General features: G+C 36.7%; 1 protein-coding gene across 15 annotated transcripts in view; it reads left to right on the top strand.

Moving 5' to 3' along the window:
• ST7L (suppression of tumorigenicity 7 like) overlaps nt 1-18,599 on the top strand; it is an 843,199-nt gene that overhangs the window by 765,574 nt on the left and 59,026 nt on the right. For all 15 annotated transcript variants that reach the window (XM_050747420.1, XM_050747399.1, XM_050747449.1 and 12 more), the window contains 4 exons: nt 1,645-1,760; nt 8,439-8,517; nt 16,621-16,775; nt 18,259-18,356. In XM_050747420.1, coding sequence (XP_050603377.1) covers nt 1,645-1,760; nt 8,439-8,517; nt 16,621-16,775; nt 18,259-18,356 — 448 coding nt within the window. The remainder of the gene's footprint in view (nt 1-1,644; nt 1,761-8,438; nt 8,518-16,620; nt 16,776-18,258; nt 18,357-18,599) is intronic.

Here is an 18,599-nt window from a genome sequence, read left to right as displayed (position 1 = left end):
TCCTGGTTTATCATACATATAAGTAGTTGTGATATGTATAAGTATATATTATATATGTATAAGTATATATTAGGCCCCTGGTTTATAAAAAGCCTTTTTCAAAGAATTTGTGGCATTAAGAAAAAATTACCAGTGTCGTCATATTCCTGTGCATGATTGCTAAATTTCAAAATTTGAGGATGCATCAGAAAACATCACTCTGAATGTAAATTGTGCAACAGTAGAGGGTACTATATTTTTATATTGATTTCATAGTGCCACTTCCTATTTTCACTACTGTGTCCATTTCTCTTCTGGTTTTTAACTCTAAATGAGAAAACATCTTTTGAAACTTATGAGCAAAGATACTTTACTTTTATTTTGAGGAGTGCTGTATTTTACCTAGAAGTAGAATGGGGCATGTTATTTAACTTACTGAATAAGAAACATTATGTTTCTACCATGTACAGGCACTGTGCAAAATGATGGAGATACAAAAATGACTAAGCAATGGCTCCTGTGCTTAAAGACTTGATAGTGTAAGATAGTGACATCCTGTGAAGTGAAAGCTAGGCTTTTATGAAAGATGCCGTTAGCCTGTATTAAGGGATACCTGTAAGAAACAGGTCCTTGAATCTCTTACTGTGTTTAATCAAAGTTTGAGGCTATTTGTTGTATTATACAGTTTCCATTTCCTGAAGATCTTAAAAAGAAATGTGTGTGTGTATATATATAAAATTTTTTTTCTTGAGACTGAGTCTCTCTCTGTCACCCAGGCTGGAGTGCAGTGGCATGATCTTGGTTCACTGCAATCTCCTCCTCCCGGGTTCAAGTGATTCTCCTGCCTCAGCCTCCCTCCCAAGTAGCTGGGATCACAGGCAGCCCATACCACATCCAGCTAATTTTTGTATTTTTAGGAGAGACAGGGTTTTACCATATTGGCCAGGCTGGTCTCAAACTCCTGACCCCAAGTGATCCTCCTGCCTCAGCCTCCCAAAGTGCCAAGGATTAAGGTGTGAGCCACTGTGCCTGGCCTAGGATAAATTTCTTAGTATCAGGAATTCTTAGGCTTCTTTTGAATGATTATTTTCTCTTAATGTAAAAGTATAACTTCTGGGTATACATTTCATATGTTAGCTCCATTTCAGGCTTCATTTTATGTCCCAATTCCCAATCCTTAATTTTCGTTTTACTGAGTCTTCTTTTTTTTTTTTTTTTAAGTTAAAAAATAGAGACAAGATCTCGCTATATTGCTCAGGCTGGTCTTGAGCTCTTGGGCTCAAGTGATCCTTCAGCTTCAGCCTCCCCAGTAGCTGGTAGAGACAGGCCTCACTATGTTGCCCAGGCTGGTCTCAAACTCCAGGTCTCAAGTGATTTACCAGCCTCAGCCTCCCAAAGCACTGAGATTACAGTCATGAGCCACGGCACCCAGCCCAATTCAATTTTCAAAAACAGTTGTTTATTGAATATTATTTTTCTATTTGGTCTTTGATGTTTTATTATCATACTCTAAGTAGTTTGTGAGGTTATCTTTTGTTTTACTGATTGTAAGATTTTAAAACATCCAAATTGTAGCAGTATATTTTTGAATTTAAGTAGTGTTTGTTATAGCAGATAGATGCTGTCTCATGTTCAATTTAAATATTTTGTTGTGTTTTGGTAAAGATACACTTGGGTGACTGGTAAAGAGCCACTTACATACTATGACATGAACCTGTCAGCTCAGGACCATCAGACCTTTTTCACCTGTGACACAGATTTTTTACGTCCTTCAGACACAGGTATGTATCATATCTGTTCATAGTATAAACAGTGATCATGAAGATGATTTTAAAAGTTCTTTAGAGTTGTTTATTATAATATACAGAGTTATTTAGTTATTTGGCTTTGAGTTGTTTATATTATTGATAAGAAACTCAGATTAAATTATGACTATAAGCTAGGTTGATACACTGCTTTCCTTATAAAGAATTTAAAATATTTCATATTTCTTTTACTACTTCAAAAACCTTTCAGATCAAATATGACAACTACTTTTCCAGAAAACAGTGTACCCTGTTTCCGTCTGGGAAATGAACACCTGCAATTATACATAAAATAAAATAACAGGTCAATGTATAAACATTGGAGAATGGCATGTAGAGAAAACCAGAATATATTTTGTTTTAGTTGTGAGTTAGAGATGCATATAAAGTGGTAGAAGATCATAGAAATTTATGTGTTTAGTTTTCTCCAAGTGCTTATCTATAGAAGAGAGTATTGAGATTCTCAATTATATGGCTTAAAGACAGGGCTGGTCAGGTCGGGCGCGGTGGCTCAAGCCTGTAATCCCAGCACTTTGGGAGGCCGAGATGGGCGGATCACGAGGTCAGGAGATCGAGACCATCCTGGCTAACACGGTGAAACCCCGTCTCTACTAAAAAATACAAAAAACTAGCCGGGCGAAGTGGCAGGCGCCTGTAGTCCCAGCTACTTGGGAGGCTGAGGCAGGAGAATGGCTAAACCCGGGAGGCGGAGCTTGCAGTGAGCTGAGATCCGGCCGCTGCACTCCAGTCTGGGTGACAGAGCGAGACTCTGTCTCAAAAAAAAAAAAAAAAAAAAAAAGACAGGGCTGGTTGATTGATTGATTTCACTCTGTCGTCCAGGCTGGAGTGCAGTGGTGCAGTGATAGCTCCAAGTAACCTCAAACTCATTACAAAACATTAGGATTACAGACATGAGCCACTATACCCTGGTCTGGGATCTTTATCAAAATTTTTCTTCTACTTTGAATGAACTCACCCTCCTTATCCATCTGATGAGTTACTTTTTATCCTTCATTATCCAAATTAAAAGTCACATTTTCTGGAAAGCCCTCTCTGGGATCCCTTGTCACAGAATTAAACATTTTGTTTTCTGCAATTCTGTACTACTTAGTCCAAACCTCTATGAAGTAACTTTAATTTATTCAGCCACAAACATTTATTTGTTAATGTTATATTGCTTTCATGTTTGTCTTTGCTACTAGGGTATGAACTTTCGGACAGCAGGGACTATATTCTCTTCATCTTTGAATCTCTATTATCCAGCACATTGCCTGGCGTAATGTAAATATTAATATTTTTTCTTTGAGGAAAGTATGAATGGGCTGGGCACGGTGGCTCACGCCTTTAATCCCAGCACTTTGGGAGGCCAAGGTGGGTGGATCACCTGAGGTCAGGAGTCCGAGACCAGCCTGGTCAACATGGTAAAACCCTGTCTCTACAAAAATATAAAAATTAGGTGGGTATGATGGTGGGTGCCTGTAATCCCACCTACTCGGGAGACTGAGGTGGGAGAATCAGTTGAATCCCGGAGGTGGAGTTCGCAGTGAGCCGAGATTGGGCCATTGCACTCCAGCCTGGGCGACACAGTGAGACTCCGTCTCAAAAAAAAAAAAAAGTATGAATGATTGAATAGCCTAGATGTCACAGAAGTCTTAAGCAATTTCACTAATAATAGCCAATACTCGTCTAGGCTTACTATGTACCAGGCACTATTCTGAGCAATTTGTAGAAATGTAATCTTCCCAGTCACTTTATGAGATAGGTAGTATTATGAGCCCCATTTTAACAATAAAGGAACCGAAGCAAAGGGGGATCAAGTAATATGCCTTTAATCACACAGCTAATAATGATAAAACCATTTTTCAAACTCAAGACTGGCTGTTAACCACTACACTATTACTGCTTCTACCCACCACAAAATCACTGAAGGGTCTAAAAAACAGCCAGTTTCCTGCATTAAAATGAGTTCCTAGTGATTTATCTTTGTTAGATTAAATCCGTTAAGAGTGGATGATAGGAAAGCCAAGGATCTTTGGTATGGTTATATAAAATGATTTAATTGCAGATAAAGGAGTAAAAAGAATAGATTTATGTTTATATGCTTAATGTTTATATTAATGGCAAAAGGATAGGTGTTAGGGAAATAACAGCAGTACAATATCAGTGCTGTATGTTAACTTTAAGGGTTGAGTGATTCTGGAAGTTAGGTCTCACCACCCTTTCTCTCACAGCCCCTCTCACAGAGTGACACTGAATTGCAAACACCAGCAGGCTTTTAAAATAGCTATCATGGCTATCTACTGAAGGTGTGGTATTAAAACATTTTTATTTGAATATCTCCTAAAAGAATTTTGAAAAAGAATGTGTCCCTTCACACATTTTTAAGTTGACATCATAAGGTTAAATAATCATAGAGAATGTAATTTTTGACATAGTGCAAAATACAGACATTTAAAAATAATAGTATACCCTATATTTCAATATGTGTTATGAAATCAAATGATTTAATGCCCACTACAATCCACTGAAAAATACATGAATAGGCCAAGGACAGTGGCTCATGCCTGTAATCCCAGCACTTTGGGAGGCCGAGGTAGGAGCATCCCGTGAGTCTAGGAGTTTGTCAGCCTGGGTAACACAGTAAGACCCCATCTCTACAAAAAAGTTTTAAAATTAATCAGGTGTGATGGTGCATGCCTGTAGTCCCAGATACTTGAGAGGCTGAGGTGGGTGGATCTCTTAAGCCTAGAAGGTTGAGGCTGCAGTAAGCTACGATGGCACCCCTGCACTGCAGCCTGAGGGACAGAGACCCTTTATCTAAAAAAAAAAACAGCCAAACAAACAAAACAATATGTAAACAAATTCTCTCTCTCTCTCTCCTTTTTTTTTTTTTTTTTTTTGGAGACCAAGTTTCGCTTTTGTTGCCTAGGCTGGAGTGCAATGGCGCAATCTCGGCTCGCCACAACCTCCACCTCCCGGGTTGAAGCGATTCTCCTGCCTCATCTTCCTGAGTACCTGGGATTACAGGCATGCGCCACTATGCCTGGCTAATTTTGTATTTTTAGGAGAGACGGGGTTTCTCCATGTTGGTCAGGATGGTCTTGAACTCCCAACCTCAGGTGATCCACCCCCCCCTTGGTCTTCCAAAGTGCTGAGATTACAGGCGTAAGCCACCGCACCTAGCTTACCAAATGCTCTTTAACAGTAGTAAATTTTGTCTTTTTTCTTCTTGAACACGTATCTGTTTTACATCCCTGTGGTAATTTTATTACCATTGTTTCATGCTGTAGAGTCTGGTATCACACTTCCATCCTTTTCTACAATAAAACATTCTAATGTAATTTTTAAAAATTTGAATTGCATTTGACTGTAAGGTTCTAAGTGTTATGATGTGCTTTCATTATATTTCTGTCAAATCCTTAGAGCTACATATTTAGCTCTTTAAACTTTGTGGAAGGTTCTGTATATAATCTAATTGACTAGGTGAGTTCTCATTGTCAGTTCTATCAACCAAATCATATTTACTTTCTGACAGAGAAGTCTGACTTCACTTTTCAATTTAAATAAACATATTAATATGCCTCCCCATGACAACTATCTATCTTCTGAATTCAGATTCTAAGATAGAAAGATAGCTGTGTCTAGAACTTACCACTTGGCCAAAATAAGGCTTCACTGCATTTATTACTCCTTGCTAATGCCTGCTTTGCCTTGATGTGAGGGGACCTTCCCTTAGGAGAATCTGTTCTTTGATAGTAAGTAGGGAGGGGTACTAATGGAACTGTTAAAAATTGTTGTCTTTCCCTTCTTCATTCTGTAATATACCTGAATACAGGGCCAGAATACTTTCTTTCCAATGCCAAGCTTCACTGTTAAATAAATAAAAGGCAGGAATACTATTATAGGATGCCTTGATTAAACATGGCTGCCCCCAACCCAAACTTTGAATTGTCCCTTTGGCGCCTGGAGATTTTTACACTATAGGGCAGTACACCTTGTCAGATTCAGGATGAGTAAGAAGTAAGCCTTTTGTGTGTTTGTATGTTTTTTGTAAAATAAGAGAAAGGAACATATCTTCGTGGGGAGCGGGTATAGGAATTGTGGTTAGGTAGGATAGGGAAACCAGAGAAACATTCTTTGGTAGATCAGTTATAGGAAAGAGTGATCAAGTTGAAGCTTTAGAAGTTGATTTTCTTAAAACCATGTATCCCATTTGGTCCTTTCTAAGTTTTATGTACTTCTATAGAGGTGTGTCTAACCCCAGCTAAAGGTTGAACTCAAGTCAGACAGAGTGTGTCTGTGAATGATCTTCAGAAACAGACTGTTGATTCCATATTAATCTTTTCAGACCCTCACATAAAGGTCATGATTTATATCAGTAGTTTTATTTTCAAAAATACAAATGTGTATATATGTGATGTGGCAAATTTCTCTTGACTTACTGTCATCAGTAATAACTAAATTAGATTTTGTTCTTCTTCTATTAATTTATCTAGGGCAGAGAAAAAACATATCCAGAAGGGCCCAGTATTGGTTTTTGGATTTTTTTCTTCAGCATTTAAAAATCAGGAGATTTTACATTAAAATCTGAATTTGTGCCTTTTGAAGGTTGAAAAATGGGGCAAAATTGAACCTGAATTTACACTTGGCAGTAATAAGATGAAACTGAGTTGTGGCTCTCTCCTTTAGACAGTGAATATGCTTTCAGTCCACTCATTTATGTTTAATGCCTGGCATTTGTAGGCATTTACATTTATGACCCCTGACCTTACGATAACTGCTGATCTGTTTTGTGCTTGTTAGCATATTGGAATGTTATTTAACTTGAAAAATAGATAAATTTGAGTGAGTTGCTAATTGCTTATGTTAATTATATTCAGCATATCAAGAGCCCTTAAACAGGACAATTGAATACCAAATCAGCATTTTGTTTTAAATTACTCCTAAGCCTTATTTTAGAAAAAAATATATACATTTTCCCCCCGTCAACTTTATTTCTCCTTTCCGCTTAGGCTTAGGACTGCTTTGGTTTTGAAGAATACTCTTGAAAGGCTAGGTGGAGAATTTGGAAACAAAAGAATAAGATAATATATTTAAAGGTGAATTAGACAACCTCACTAGAAATTTAAAAAAACACAAATGAAAATGAGATAAGTTTCAGATATTAAATTAGCAAAGATTGGTAATACTGTGTTAAGTTGTTAAATTAGCAAAGATTGATTATACTGTGTTATACAGCCTGAAAAAGTGTAAATTAATACAGTCTTATTGTGGAGTTTGAGGGGTGTATATCTGGAATCTTTTTTTTTTTTCTTAACTTCCCAAGCTTATTACATATCCAGAATCTTTTAAAATATACATATTTTAGCCAGCTATTCTACTAGAAAGGAAGTATTTAATTAGTTATGAAAAGACACATACTGAAAGATTGTTATCACAATGTTTTGTATTACCAAAAAATTTAGTATACTTAATTGTCCATCAAAAGGGAATTGGTTAGATAAATTAGGATATGCATTTAATATACTAGAGTACCAAATAACAGTTTAAAATGTTAATACAAATTCAGTGTTAAAATTTGACTTGTAAATATCATATAACTCGTAGAAGACAGCCTATCATCAAAAATTACAAGTCTAACATTATGCATTATTTTGATGTAATATTTAGTGCTGCAGCAGAATGATGTTCTTTTACTGGCCTGTATCAAATGGGTGCTGACTGGCATCAGTTTGTCAAGTTCAGGAAGCATTAGGTATCAGCTAGCTGGTGACATGTTTGATATAAGAAATGTATTTTTGTTATACAAATGGAATATATTGACTCCTTTGCTAAGCCAAGACTAATATTTTATTTCCAAAGGAAAATTCAAACATTTTTCACATTATTCTTCCTGGACAGTTGCAGGTTTTGTTCCAAAAGCAACACTCATAGGTTCTCTATTTTTCTTATCAAACTTGAAATGGGCCAGTTAGTCTTCTGAGTCTACTTTATTTGTTTGCTTATTTAATTAAAGAAAACTTTACTTACTGTGAAGTCTTCATTTTGGTACAGTAAATTGGTAGCAAAATTAATATTCCAAAGAAATCCTAACTCAGGTCTTTGTTGAATCCTGATAGAGGCTGACATTTTCTAGCGGTACTATATTCTAATTAATTCATTTTTTTTTCCCTTTTACACAAAATGCAATCCCATACATTCTTTGTAGAGTGAATCATTCATTAGACAAAGACTTTGTTTTTAAGTTTTTGTATATTTTTGTTTTTTGCAGTTCCATAAAACCTTTTCAGAATGATAAAAGTAGAACTGTAATATTTCATATTGATTATAATGTGATGTCACTTAAACTCAATGTTAACATGCATTTAGATATATAAATGTTCATATATAATAATGATATAATTAACTTGTTTAAGTACCCTATATATTGTTCAAATAAATCAGAGAAAGAATATATTTTTATTTTATGTGAAGCTTCCAAATTTAATATAAATTTCTCATATGGATAAAGTGAACTAATAACCTAGTTTGTTGTTTTGTATGTTTAAGAATATGTTATTTAAAGCTTTGTTTACTCCACTAGCTTATTCTTCATACATTTTGCAGATTATTTGTTTACCATCTCATCCATTTTATGACATATTTTTTCTACAGTTATGCAGAAGGCCTGGAGGGAAAGAAATCCTCCAGCTCGAATCAAAGCAGCCTATCAAGCTTTAGAATTGAACAATGAGTAAGTTTGAAATATATGGAAAATAAATTTATTTTGAAGGAAACCAAGACAAATGATTTTTATATCTCCTTTTGTCTGTTCCTAAGACACTTGGAGTCATTAGTCATTTCCCTTTTGCATGTTATAGATATTTAATAAAAATTTCAGTGTTTGCCAACATTGTATTTTGCTTCTGAAATTGTAAATCTATATATGCTTTTGAATAGAAATTATGCTAGAAGTACTTTTCAAAGTGGAGAATGCTCATGGAGAATGGTGATAATACTTTATAGTTAAAAGGGTATTAAAATACTAATATACTTATGCACCTGTTTTAATTTTTTCATTTGAATCACTCACTTGAAGCATTCAATCTTGAGTACTTTAGTTGTTAATGGACTTGAAGCCATGAGAAGGGAATTAAAAATAAGTAAAACATAGCTCTATCAAGTTTATTTTTTTCCATGTTAGTAGCATTTTTTAGTTTTGAACTTTTTATATTTTGAAAAGGCAAAATGTGAAATCATAAGACAACTTAATCTTTACAAGGAACAGATCAATAAATACTAATCTAATGCAGACTAAATAAATACCAAGAGTGAAAAGATGGTTCCAGTTGGGGTTTATCAAGGAATGCTTCCTGAATAATGTAAATTTAGAGTTATTCCCTGAACCTTCTCCCCCCAGTATATATGTTATCCTATTAAGAAGACCTTCCCAAGGTGGAGCAAAAATGGCGGAGTAAAGAATGCCAAAATAATAAACTAGCAGAAACTGTCGGGATAAACTTTGTTTTATTATTTTTTTATTTTTTATTTTTTGAGACGGAGTCTGGCTCTGTCGCCCAGGCTGGAGTGCAGTGGCGGGATCTCAGCTCACTGCAAGCTCCGCCTCCCGGGTTTACGCCATTCTCCTGCCTCAGCCTCCGAGTAGCTGGGACTATAGGCACCTGCCACCTCGCCCGGCTAGTTTTTTGTATTTTTTGGTAGAGATGGGGTTTCACCGGGTTAGCCAGTATGGTCTCGATTTCCTGACCTCGTGATCCGCCCGTCTCGGCCTCCCAAAGTACTGGGATTACAGGCTTGAGCCACCGCGCCCGGCCAAGGATCAACTTTATTAAAACTCTGGAAACTAATCAAAAGTTTACAGTAACCTAGTGAATGCTTAATCAAGGGGAAAAAACACCCGAATCTCTCTAAGAAAGCTTTGTAGTGTTTTATTTATCCTGGCCCCATCCCTCACTCCCTAGCTCAGTGGCAGTCTTGAAGACAACAGAGTACGTTCCAGGGATAGGTTTCTAGTACCAGAGGAAGTTGAATGGACCTTATTTTCAAGGAACTGTGGTCGTTTGTTTTGACCTGTCTGTTGGCTCCCCTGAAGCACTAGCTCAAAGGGCTTGCTTTATTTCAGCTTACTGAAAGAAGAGAGTCCTCAACTTCAAAACTCTCCCAGAACTGACATAACTACACTCTGGGTCATTTGTTAAAAACATTTAAAGGCAAATGCATTAGCTGCTGCTGCCTGGGGCAAGGGATAACAGGAAGGACAAACAGTAGACAAACCAGAAAACTTGTGAGCAAAGTCTGGGGAATTAGATACTTTGAGGAATAAAGACTCTGAAAAGCTCCCACACATTTCTGGGAATCAAGGCCCCACACACAGCCAGAGCTGGGGACATGTTCAGAAAAGACTTGAGAAAGTCCTGAGCTCTCAAGTCTGCCTAACCTTCATGTTCTGCACAAGTAGAAGGTGAAAGCTAAGGCAGAGTTGTAAACTGTTTGAATGTGAAGGTGTGCCCTAGCACCCACACAGAGCCCATTTGCAAAGTTTTTACTTTTTGTGTTTTGTTTGGTTTTGGTCCCAGGTGTTTAAGGAAATCTCTATCAAATCACCAACTGACCACAAGGCTAAAATAGCACACGTGTCACTGGTCACACATGACAAGTAATATAGATTTTATAAAATGGGTTCAGAAAAGTCACTAAACAAACAACTGCAAAAGCAGCAACAACAAATCCTAGGGAGTAGAGAAAATTATATTTCTAGAGTTGTCAGAGTGTAATATTTAAAATTTCCAGTTTTCAACAAAAAATTACAAGGCATGCAAAGAAACAAGAAAATATGGCCCATACATAGGAAAGAAAAGAAATTAGGTTTGGTGTGGTAGCTTATACCTGTAGTCCCAGCACTTTGGGAGACCAAGGCAGAAGGATCACTTGAGCTCAGGAGTTTGAGACCAGCCTAGGTAACAAAGACACCCTGTCTCAAAAAATAAAAAGAAAAGAAATTAGTAAAAGCTGCCCCTGTGAAGCCTAGACTTTGGATTAATAGACACAAAGTTTAAATCAACTATTTTAAATATGATCAAGGAGGTAAAGGAACCCATGATAATGGTATCTCACCATTACAGAATATCAGTAAAGAGGGAGAAATAATTAAAAGGAACTAAATAGAAATTCCAGAATTGAAAAGCATAACTAAAATGAAAAATTTATCATAGGGGTTCAACAGCAAGCAGATTTAAGCAGACAGAAGCAAGACCAGTGAATTTCATTTAAGTCAATTGAGATTACCCAATTCAAGGAGCAGGAAAAATTAAGGAGTAAAGAAATATGACCAGAGTCTGAGAGAACTGTAGGATGCTATCAAGCATATCAATCTATGCATTATAGGAGTCCCAAAGAAGAGAGAGAAAGGGCAGAAAGAATACTTGAAGAAATCATAGCTGAGAACAAGATAATAGCCCCCCAAATACAGCAACATATTAAAAATGTTATACACCCTGACTAAGTGGCATTTATTCATGCATGCAAGAATGGTTCAACATATGAAAATCAGTCAATGTAGTACAGTACATTAACAGAATGAAGAAAGAAACCACATGATTATCCCAACTGATGTAGAAAAAACATTTGACAAAATTCCCCATCATGATAAATATATGGAAATCAATTAATGTAATACTCCACATTAATAGACCAAAAGACAAGAACTACATGACCATCTCAATTGATGTAGAAAAAGATCTGACAAAATCCAACAGCATTTTATGATGAAAACTTTAAAAAACTAGGAATGGAAGGAAACTTCCTCAAGAACATCTGCATCTGAAAAATCTACAGCTAAATGCGTACTTACTGATGAAAGACTGAAAGGTTTCCCTCCACCATCAGAAAAAAGGCAGGATGTCTGCCCTTGTACTTCTATGTTACATGGTGTACTGGAGGTTCTAGTCAGTGCAGTTAGGGAAGAAAAATTTTACATGGCATCTGAATTGGAAAGGAAGAAGTAAAACTGTCTCCATTCACAGATGGCATAATCTTGTTTGTAGAAAATCTTAATCCACAAAGAAACTATTAGAGCTAATGAAAGTATTGACAAAATTGTGAGAAACAAAATCAACATATGAAAATCAGTTGTATGTCTATATCCTAGCAACGAACAATCTGAAAAGGAAATTAAGAAAACAATTCCATTTACAAAAGCATCAGAAAGATTTAAATACTTAGAAATAAATTTAATCAAGGAGGTGCAAGACTTGGATGCTGAAAACTATAAAGCATAAGTTAAATAAATAAATCAAAAGACATCCCATGTTCATGGATTGGGAGACATTATTGTTAGAATGTCAGTACTCCCTAAATTGATCTATGGATTCAGTGCAATCCCTATAAAAATTTTAATTATCATTTCTGCAGAAATGGACAGGGTGATCCTATAATTCATATAGAACTGCAAGAGACCCTGAATACCAAAACAATCTTGAAATAGAAGCACAAAATTAGAAGACTTACACTACCCAATTTAAAAATTTACTGCAAAGCTACAGTAGTTAAATCATAAGGATAGACACCTAGATCAATGGATTCAAATTGAGATTCCAGAAATAAACCCATGTATCTATGGTCAGTTGATTGTTTTGTTTTGTTTTGTTTTGAGACAGAGTTTCATTCTTTTTGCCCAGGCTGGAGTTCAATGGCACGATCTTGGCTCACTGCAACCTCCACCTCCTGGGTTCAAGTGATTCTCCTGCCTTAGCCTCCCAAATAGCTGGGAATACAGGCATGCGCCACCATACCTGGCTAATTTTGTATTTTTAGTAGAGAAAAGGTTTCACCATGTTGGCCAGGCTGGTCTTGAACTCCTGACCTCAGGTGATCCACCTGCCTCGGCCTCCCAAAGTGCTGAGATTACAGGTGTGAGCCACCACACCTGGTCATGATTTTTGACAAGGGTGTCAAAACCATTCAATGGAGGAAAGAATAGTCTTTTCAACAATGATGTTGGAACAACTGGATAACCACCTATATAAAAGCATAAAGATGGTCCCTTACCTCATACCATATATCCCAATTAATTTAAAAATCAATCAATGACCTAAATGGAAGAGTTAAAACTACAGAACTCTTAGAAGAAAGCATAGGGACAAATCATCACCACCTTGAATTTAGCAGGGGTCTCATAAATTATATCACCAAAAGCACAAGCAGCAAAAGAAAAATCAGGCAAATGGACTTAATCAAAATTAAAATATTTTGTGTATCAGAGGACATTGTGAAAAGGCAGAAATAGATTTGGGATTGCCAGGGATTGAGGAGGCAAGGGAGATGGGGAGTGGCTACTTAATAGGTACGGGGTTTCTTGTGGGGATGATGAAAATGTTCTGGAATTACATTGTGGCGATGGTTGCACAACTTTGTGAATACATTAAAAATTATTGGATTGTATACTTCAAAATGCTTTAAACTGTGAACCTTGTTATTTGAATTTTACCTCAATGTAAAAAACTAACATTCTTCAATGTAAGATTAATTAGGTATTCACATAATTAATTTCCTGGATTAGTATCCATATAAAATACTTTTGAACAAATCCAAGAATGCTTTAAGGGGGAAAAAATCTTTTCACCTACAGCCATACAGTCATTAAAAATATATACATACATTCGGCCAGGTGCGGTGGCTCACGCTTGTAATCCCGGCCCTTTGGGAGGCCAAGGCGGGCGGATCACGAGGTCAGGAGATCAAGACCATCCTGGCTTACACGGTGAAACCCCGTCTCTACTAAAAATACAAAAAATTAGCCAGGCATGGTGGCGGGCCCTGTAGTCCTTGCTACTCGGGAGGCTGAGGTGGGAGAATGGCGTGAACCCCAGGAGGTGGAGTTTGCAGTGAGCCGAGATCACGCCACCGCACTGTAGCCTGGGTGACAGAGCAAGACTCTGTTGCAAAAAAAAAAAAAAAAAAATATATATATATATATATATATGTATGTGTATATATATGTACATACATTCAAAATATAAGCATATAATTATGTTTATATTTTGATTTATACCCATCTAGGTCTTTTAAAAAGTGTTTTTATTATGGTTATTTTATTTTATTTTATTTTTTGAGACGGAGTCTCGCTCTGTCACTCAGGCTGGAGTGCAGTGGTGCGATCTCGGCTCACTGCAATCTCTGCCTCCCGGGTTCCCGCCATTCTCCCGCCTCAGCCTCCAGAGTAGCTGGGACTACAGGCGCCCGCTACCTCACCTGGCTAATTTTTTGTATTTTTAGTAGAGACGGGGTTTCATCGTGTTAGCCCGGATGGTCTTGATCTCCTGACCTCGTGATCCGCCTGCCTCGGCCTCCCAAAGTGCCGGGGTTACAAGCATGAGCCACCGCGCCTGGCTATTTTGGTTATTTTAAAGCATTTCAATTGGTTTTTGGAATGACAGTCAGGAAGCCTAGTGTTTTTGGTTTTTGTTTTTGTTTAGAGACAGGGTCTTGCTCTGTTGCCCAGACTGGAGTGCAGTGGTAAGATGATAGCTTCATTGTAACCTCAAACTCCTGGCCTTAAGCAATCCTCTTACCTCAGCCTCCAAAGTAGCTAGGACTACAGGTGCACACAGCCACACCTAGCCAATTTTTAAATTTTTATTATTATTTTTTTTTTAATAGAGAAAAGGTCTCATTGTGTTGCCCAGGCTAGTCTCAAACTACTGGCCTCAAGTGATCCTCCTGCCTTGACCTCCCAAAGTACTGGGATTATAGCCATGAGCCACTGTGCCTGGGCAGGAAGGCCAGTGTTTAAAGCAGCAGTATATCTAACACTTCACAGGGATCTAGTGTAATGTAATGGAGAAATCTTTGTTGATTAGTGAAATTGTTATATACCATAGGGTCTTCTTATTTGAAGGATGATGAAATGGTATGATTTGCATTTTCTATATCTGAAGAACGTTTTTTGTCCCCACTTAATGATAGCTACTTGCCATCACTTTTGTTTAATGCTTGGTCTTGTACGTTTATCAATAATTTCTCTCCTATTGCTTAGATAAGCACAAGTTATTAGAAATATAACGCAAGCCACATATGTAACTTTAAATTTTCTAGTAGCCACATTTAAAAAGTAAAAAGAAATAGGTGAAATTAATCTGAATAATGTTTTATTTAGCTATATTCAAAATATTAATTTTTTTTTTTTTTTTTTTGAGATGGAGTCTCACTCTGTCGCCCAGGCTGGAGTGCAGTGGCGCGATCTCAGCTTGCTGCAAGCTCCGCCTCCTGGGTTCACGCCATTCTCATGTCTCAGCCTCCCGAGTAGCTGGCACTACAGGTGCCCGCTGCCACACCCGGCTAATTCTTTTTATTTTTTTTAGTAGAGACAGGGTTTCACGGTAGTCTCGATCTCCTGACCTCGTGATCCGCCCACCTTGGCCTCCCAAAGTGCTGGGATTACAGGCGTGAGCCACCACGTCCGGCCCAAAATATTAAAATATTTTAACATATAGTCAGTACTTTTCTAAAATCTATTAATGGGGAACTTTACATTCTTCTAAGTCTTCAAAATTCGTTGTGCATTTTTACACTTGCATCACATCTCAATTCGAACTCGTCACATTTCAAGTGCTCAATAGCCACATGTGGCTAATGCCTAGAATACTGGACAGTGCAGGCTTAGATAATCACAACTAGGACATTGTCTCTAGAAGAGATGGATTTGTTATTTCTGGGAATGGAATAACAACATTTTGTTTCTCTTTGTGGCCCCAAAACAAGAATTAGTTTATTAGCCAGGTGTTGACTTAAAAGATACAAAGAAAAGCCTCTGTGTTTTAGTGGGGTGAGGAAAAGCAAACTTGGCATAAGCATAGTTGTGAGGAATGAGGATAGGAGTGTAGGAGGAAGTACCTGAATTCAGAACAAGGGAAGTTATACCGCATAGTATTGTGGATAAGTCCATGGGTAGACAGGACAGCATGCAGAGGGGAGAACTCAGATTTGGGGAAAATGTCTAGTCCCGGAATATGTTTCTGAGTCAGATGTTAAAGGTGCCTAGTTGGTCAAGGGGCTATCTTCCCAATCCTCACCCTCCCCATACGTGCCCCATGAAATGGATATCATAAAGTATATAGCAACTAAAAGCAGGTATGACTAACTGGGTGTGGTGGCTCATGCCTGTAATCCCAGCACTTTGAAAACCTGAGGCAGGTGGATCGCCTGAGGTCAGGAGTTCTAGACCAGCCTGGCCAACATGTTGAAACCCCATCTCTACTAAAAATACAAAAATTAGCTGGGCGTGGTGTCGCATGCCTATAATCCCAGCTACTCGGGAGGCTGAGACAGGAGAATTGCTTGAATCCAGGAGGCAGAGGTTTTAGTGAGCCGAGATTGGGCCACTGCACTCCAGCCTGGGCGACAAAAGCAAAATTCCATCTCAAAAAAAAAAAAAAAAAAAAAAAAAGCAGATATGACCAGTAGAAGGTATATCATTCAGATAATTATAAATCTTCTTTTCTCCCCCCTTTCACAAAAAGAAAACACAGGACAATGGGTCAGAGAATGAGATAAAAGTTTAAAAACTTTGTTTTTTACCCCCCCCCCCAAAAAAAAACCCAGAAAATAAAGAGCAGAAGGAAAAGATAAAAAAGCGGAAAAATTGTGGAATCAGATATAAAGAATATACCAATGTGCCCCTATTAAGGTAAAATATTGAGTGAAGTTTTTTTTTTGTTTTTTCTTCTAAAGATGGAAAAAGTGTATGTAAGTAAATATGACATACAACAAAGAGACATAACCAAGAGAAAATGCTTGCTTTATCATTTTATTTAAAATTGCCTTCTTGCTTTCTTCATAGCTGTGCCACTGCATACGTTCTACTGGCTGAGGAAGAAGCAACAACTATTGTAGATGCTGAAAAGTTATTTAAACAGGCACTCAAGGCAGGAGAAACAATTTATAGGCAGTCACAGCAGTGCCAGCACCAAAGTCCTCAGCATGAAGCTCAACTGAGTAAGCAAGTTTGAACTGGTTATTACTGTCTTTTAGCACCTGTAATTTGCTTGTGTCTTAACACGAAACAACAATAATACAAAACTTAATACATACAGGTTAGTTAATTTTCACTGGAAATAACTAATCTATTCATAATACCTACAAGCCAGCAAGACAGAAATGTGTATTAGCCAGAGAACGCTTGTGGAAGGGAATAGATCTGTTCGGGTTATTGAGAGAAGATGTGCTGCTCTGAGACTTAACAGTAATTTATTTCATGTGAGAATTAGGCTGGTCATTGCAAAAACATAACTTTCCGCATTCAGGAGAGCCTTCTAGTGATGATAAACAGCTGTTATCTTTATCCTCACCCTTACTCTAAGCAACAATAAAGGTACATTATTTGGTTTGCTCTTCAGACTGTGTATCTGCATATAGTGCTAGGGAGTGGCCCCTTTCACACCATCTGATTCTTAGCCCAAAATCCAACCTCATGCTTGGCATTGATTCTTTCTTTGATTTTTCTCCATGATGTGCTTGAGATCAGATGAGCCATAGCAACTGAGGTCCTTTCTGTTCTTAGATATGCTCTACCAGTTATGATTGAGATTTTATTTTACCAAAGATGTTAGAATCAGCGATGATGCTGCTTCCTGCTATTTTTATGGCCAGAGGGTTTTAGTTTCATGATTTTGGCAAATAGTGGGTAATAAATTGAAATATGTTTATATAATGCATTATTTACTGGCAGCTAAGTTCTAAATCTTTTTTTGTGTGTAAATTAAAATTTGGATAATGTTTTTCTCCCTAAGCTAAATACTGATATATATGGTATGTTTCATTAATGCACATTTTTATAACATACATTTGTGGGAATATATAATTTTGTAGCTTGGAGCTAATGAAACTACATCTTTAAAAATGTCATGCCATTTGTCTTTGAATAATCTCAAATACGGTTATGAGATAGTTACAGAAATATTTGTTAGCTCTTTCTAGAAGTAGTTTTATAGTTTGCCAATTACTCACTGTTAAGAAAAGTTTACATTAGCCATGGAAATTTTGTTTTGGACATTTTTTGTTTTTCAATTAAAACAATAGAGAGTATCAGAATAATAGATCATTTATGCACAAGTTTAAATACTAACTTAATGTTGTATCTTCCTATTAATGTATTTCTTTTTTGTTAATGTTAAAATAAACTTGTCAATCATACACGAATTATATATACTGTACTTAGGTCACTATTAGAGGCAAAAATAATTAAATGTGTATTTTAAGTTTTAATACAGAAAACTTAAAAGATCCACAAAAATAGAGAACACTCCTGTTCAATATTTATCACCCAAATGTAGCCATCATTAATATTCTTCCATTTTGACATAATTTAATTTTAATTGAATCTTCCAAGGGAAGTAAATAAAATTAATGGACTTGTTAATGAAATAGCAACCTATAATACAAAAGTGATAGTTGTATCATTTTTTGTTTTTTTAAATAGGGAGAGATACCAATGTACTGGTATATATTAAAAGAAGATTGGCAATGTGTGCAAGAAAGTTAGGAAGAATAAGAGAAGCAGTAAAAATAATGAGAGATGTAAGTAAATTGATGATGGGATTATTACATTTATTTCTCCACAAACTAAAAATGTAGTTAAGTTGCCCATTATTTTAATGCAGAATCATTGTATTTTAATTGGTAGTTTTAAGAACAAGGTATTTATTTAATATATGCCTTTCTTAAGGGTTAGGTCTTCTTCACAGCTATGTTAAGAAACAAGAATTTCTACTTTAATGAATCTGACTCAGCTGTATTGAGTTCCTTTGTTATGATTTTAAT

The sequence above is a fragment of the Macaca thibetana genome, chromosome 1 (assembly GCF_024542745.1).
Source record: "Macaca thibetana thibetana isolate TM-01 chromosome 1, ASM2454274v1, whole genome shotgun sequence".
Taxonomy (NCBI): Eukaryota; Metazoa; Chordata; class Mammalia; order Primates; family Cercopithecidae; genus Macaca; species Macaca thibetana.
Note: the sequence above shows the minus strand (reverse complement) of the source record. Positions and strands in the feature narration are given on the sequence as shown.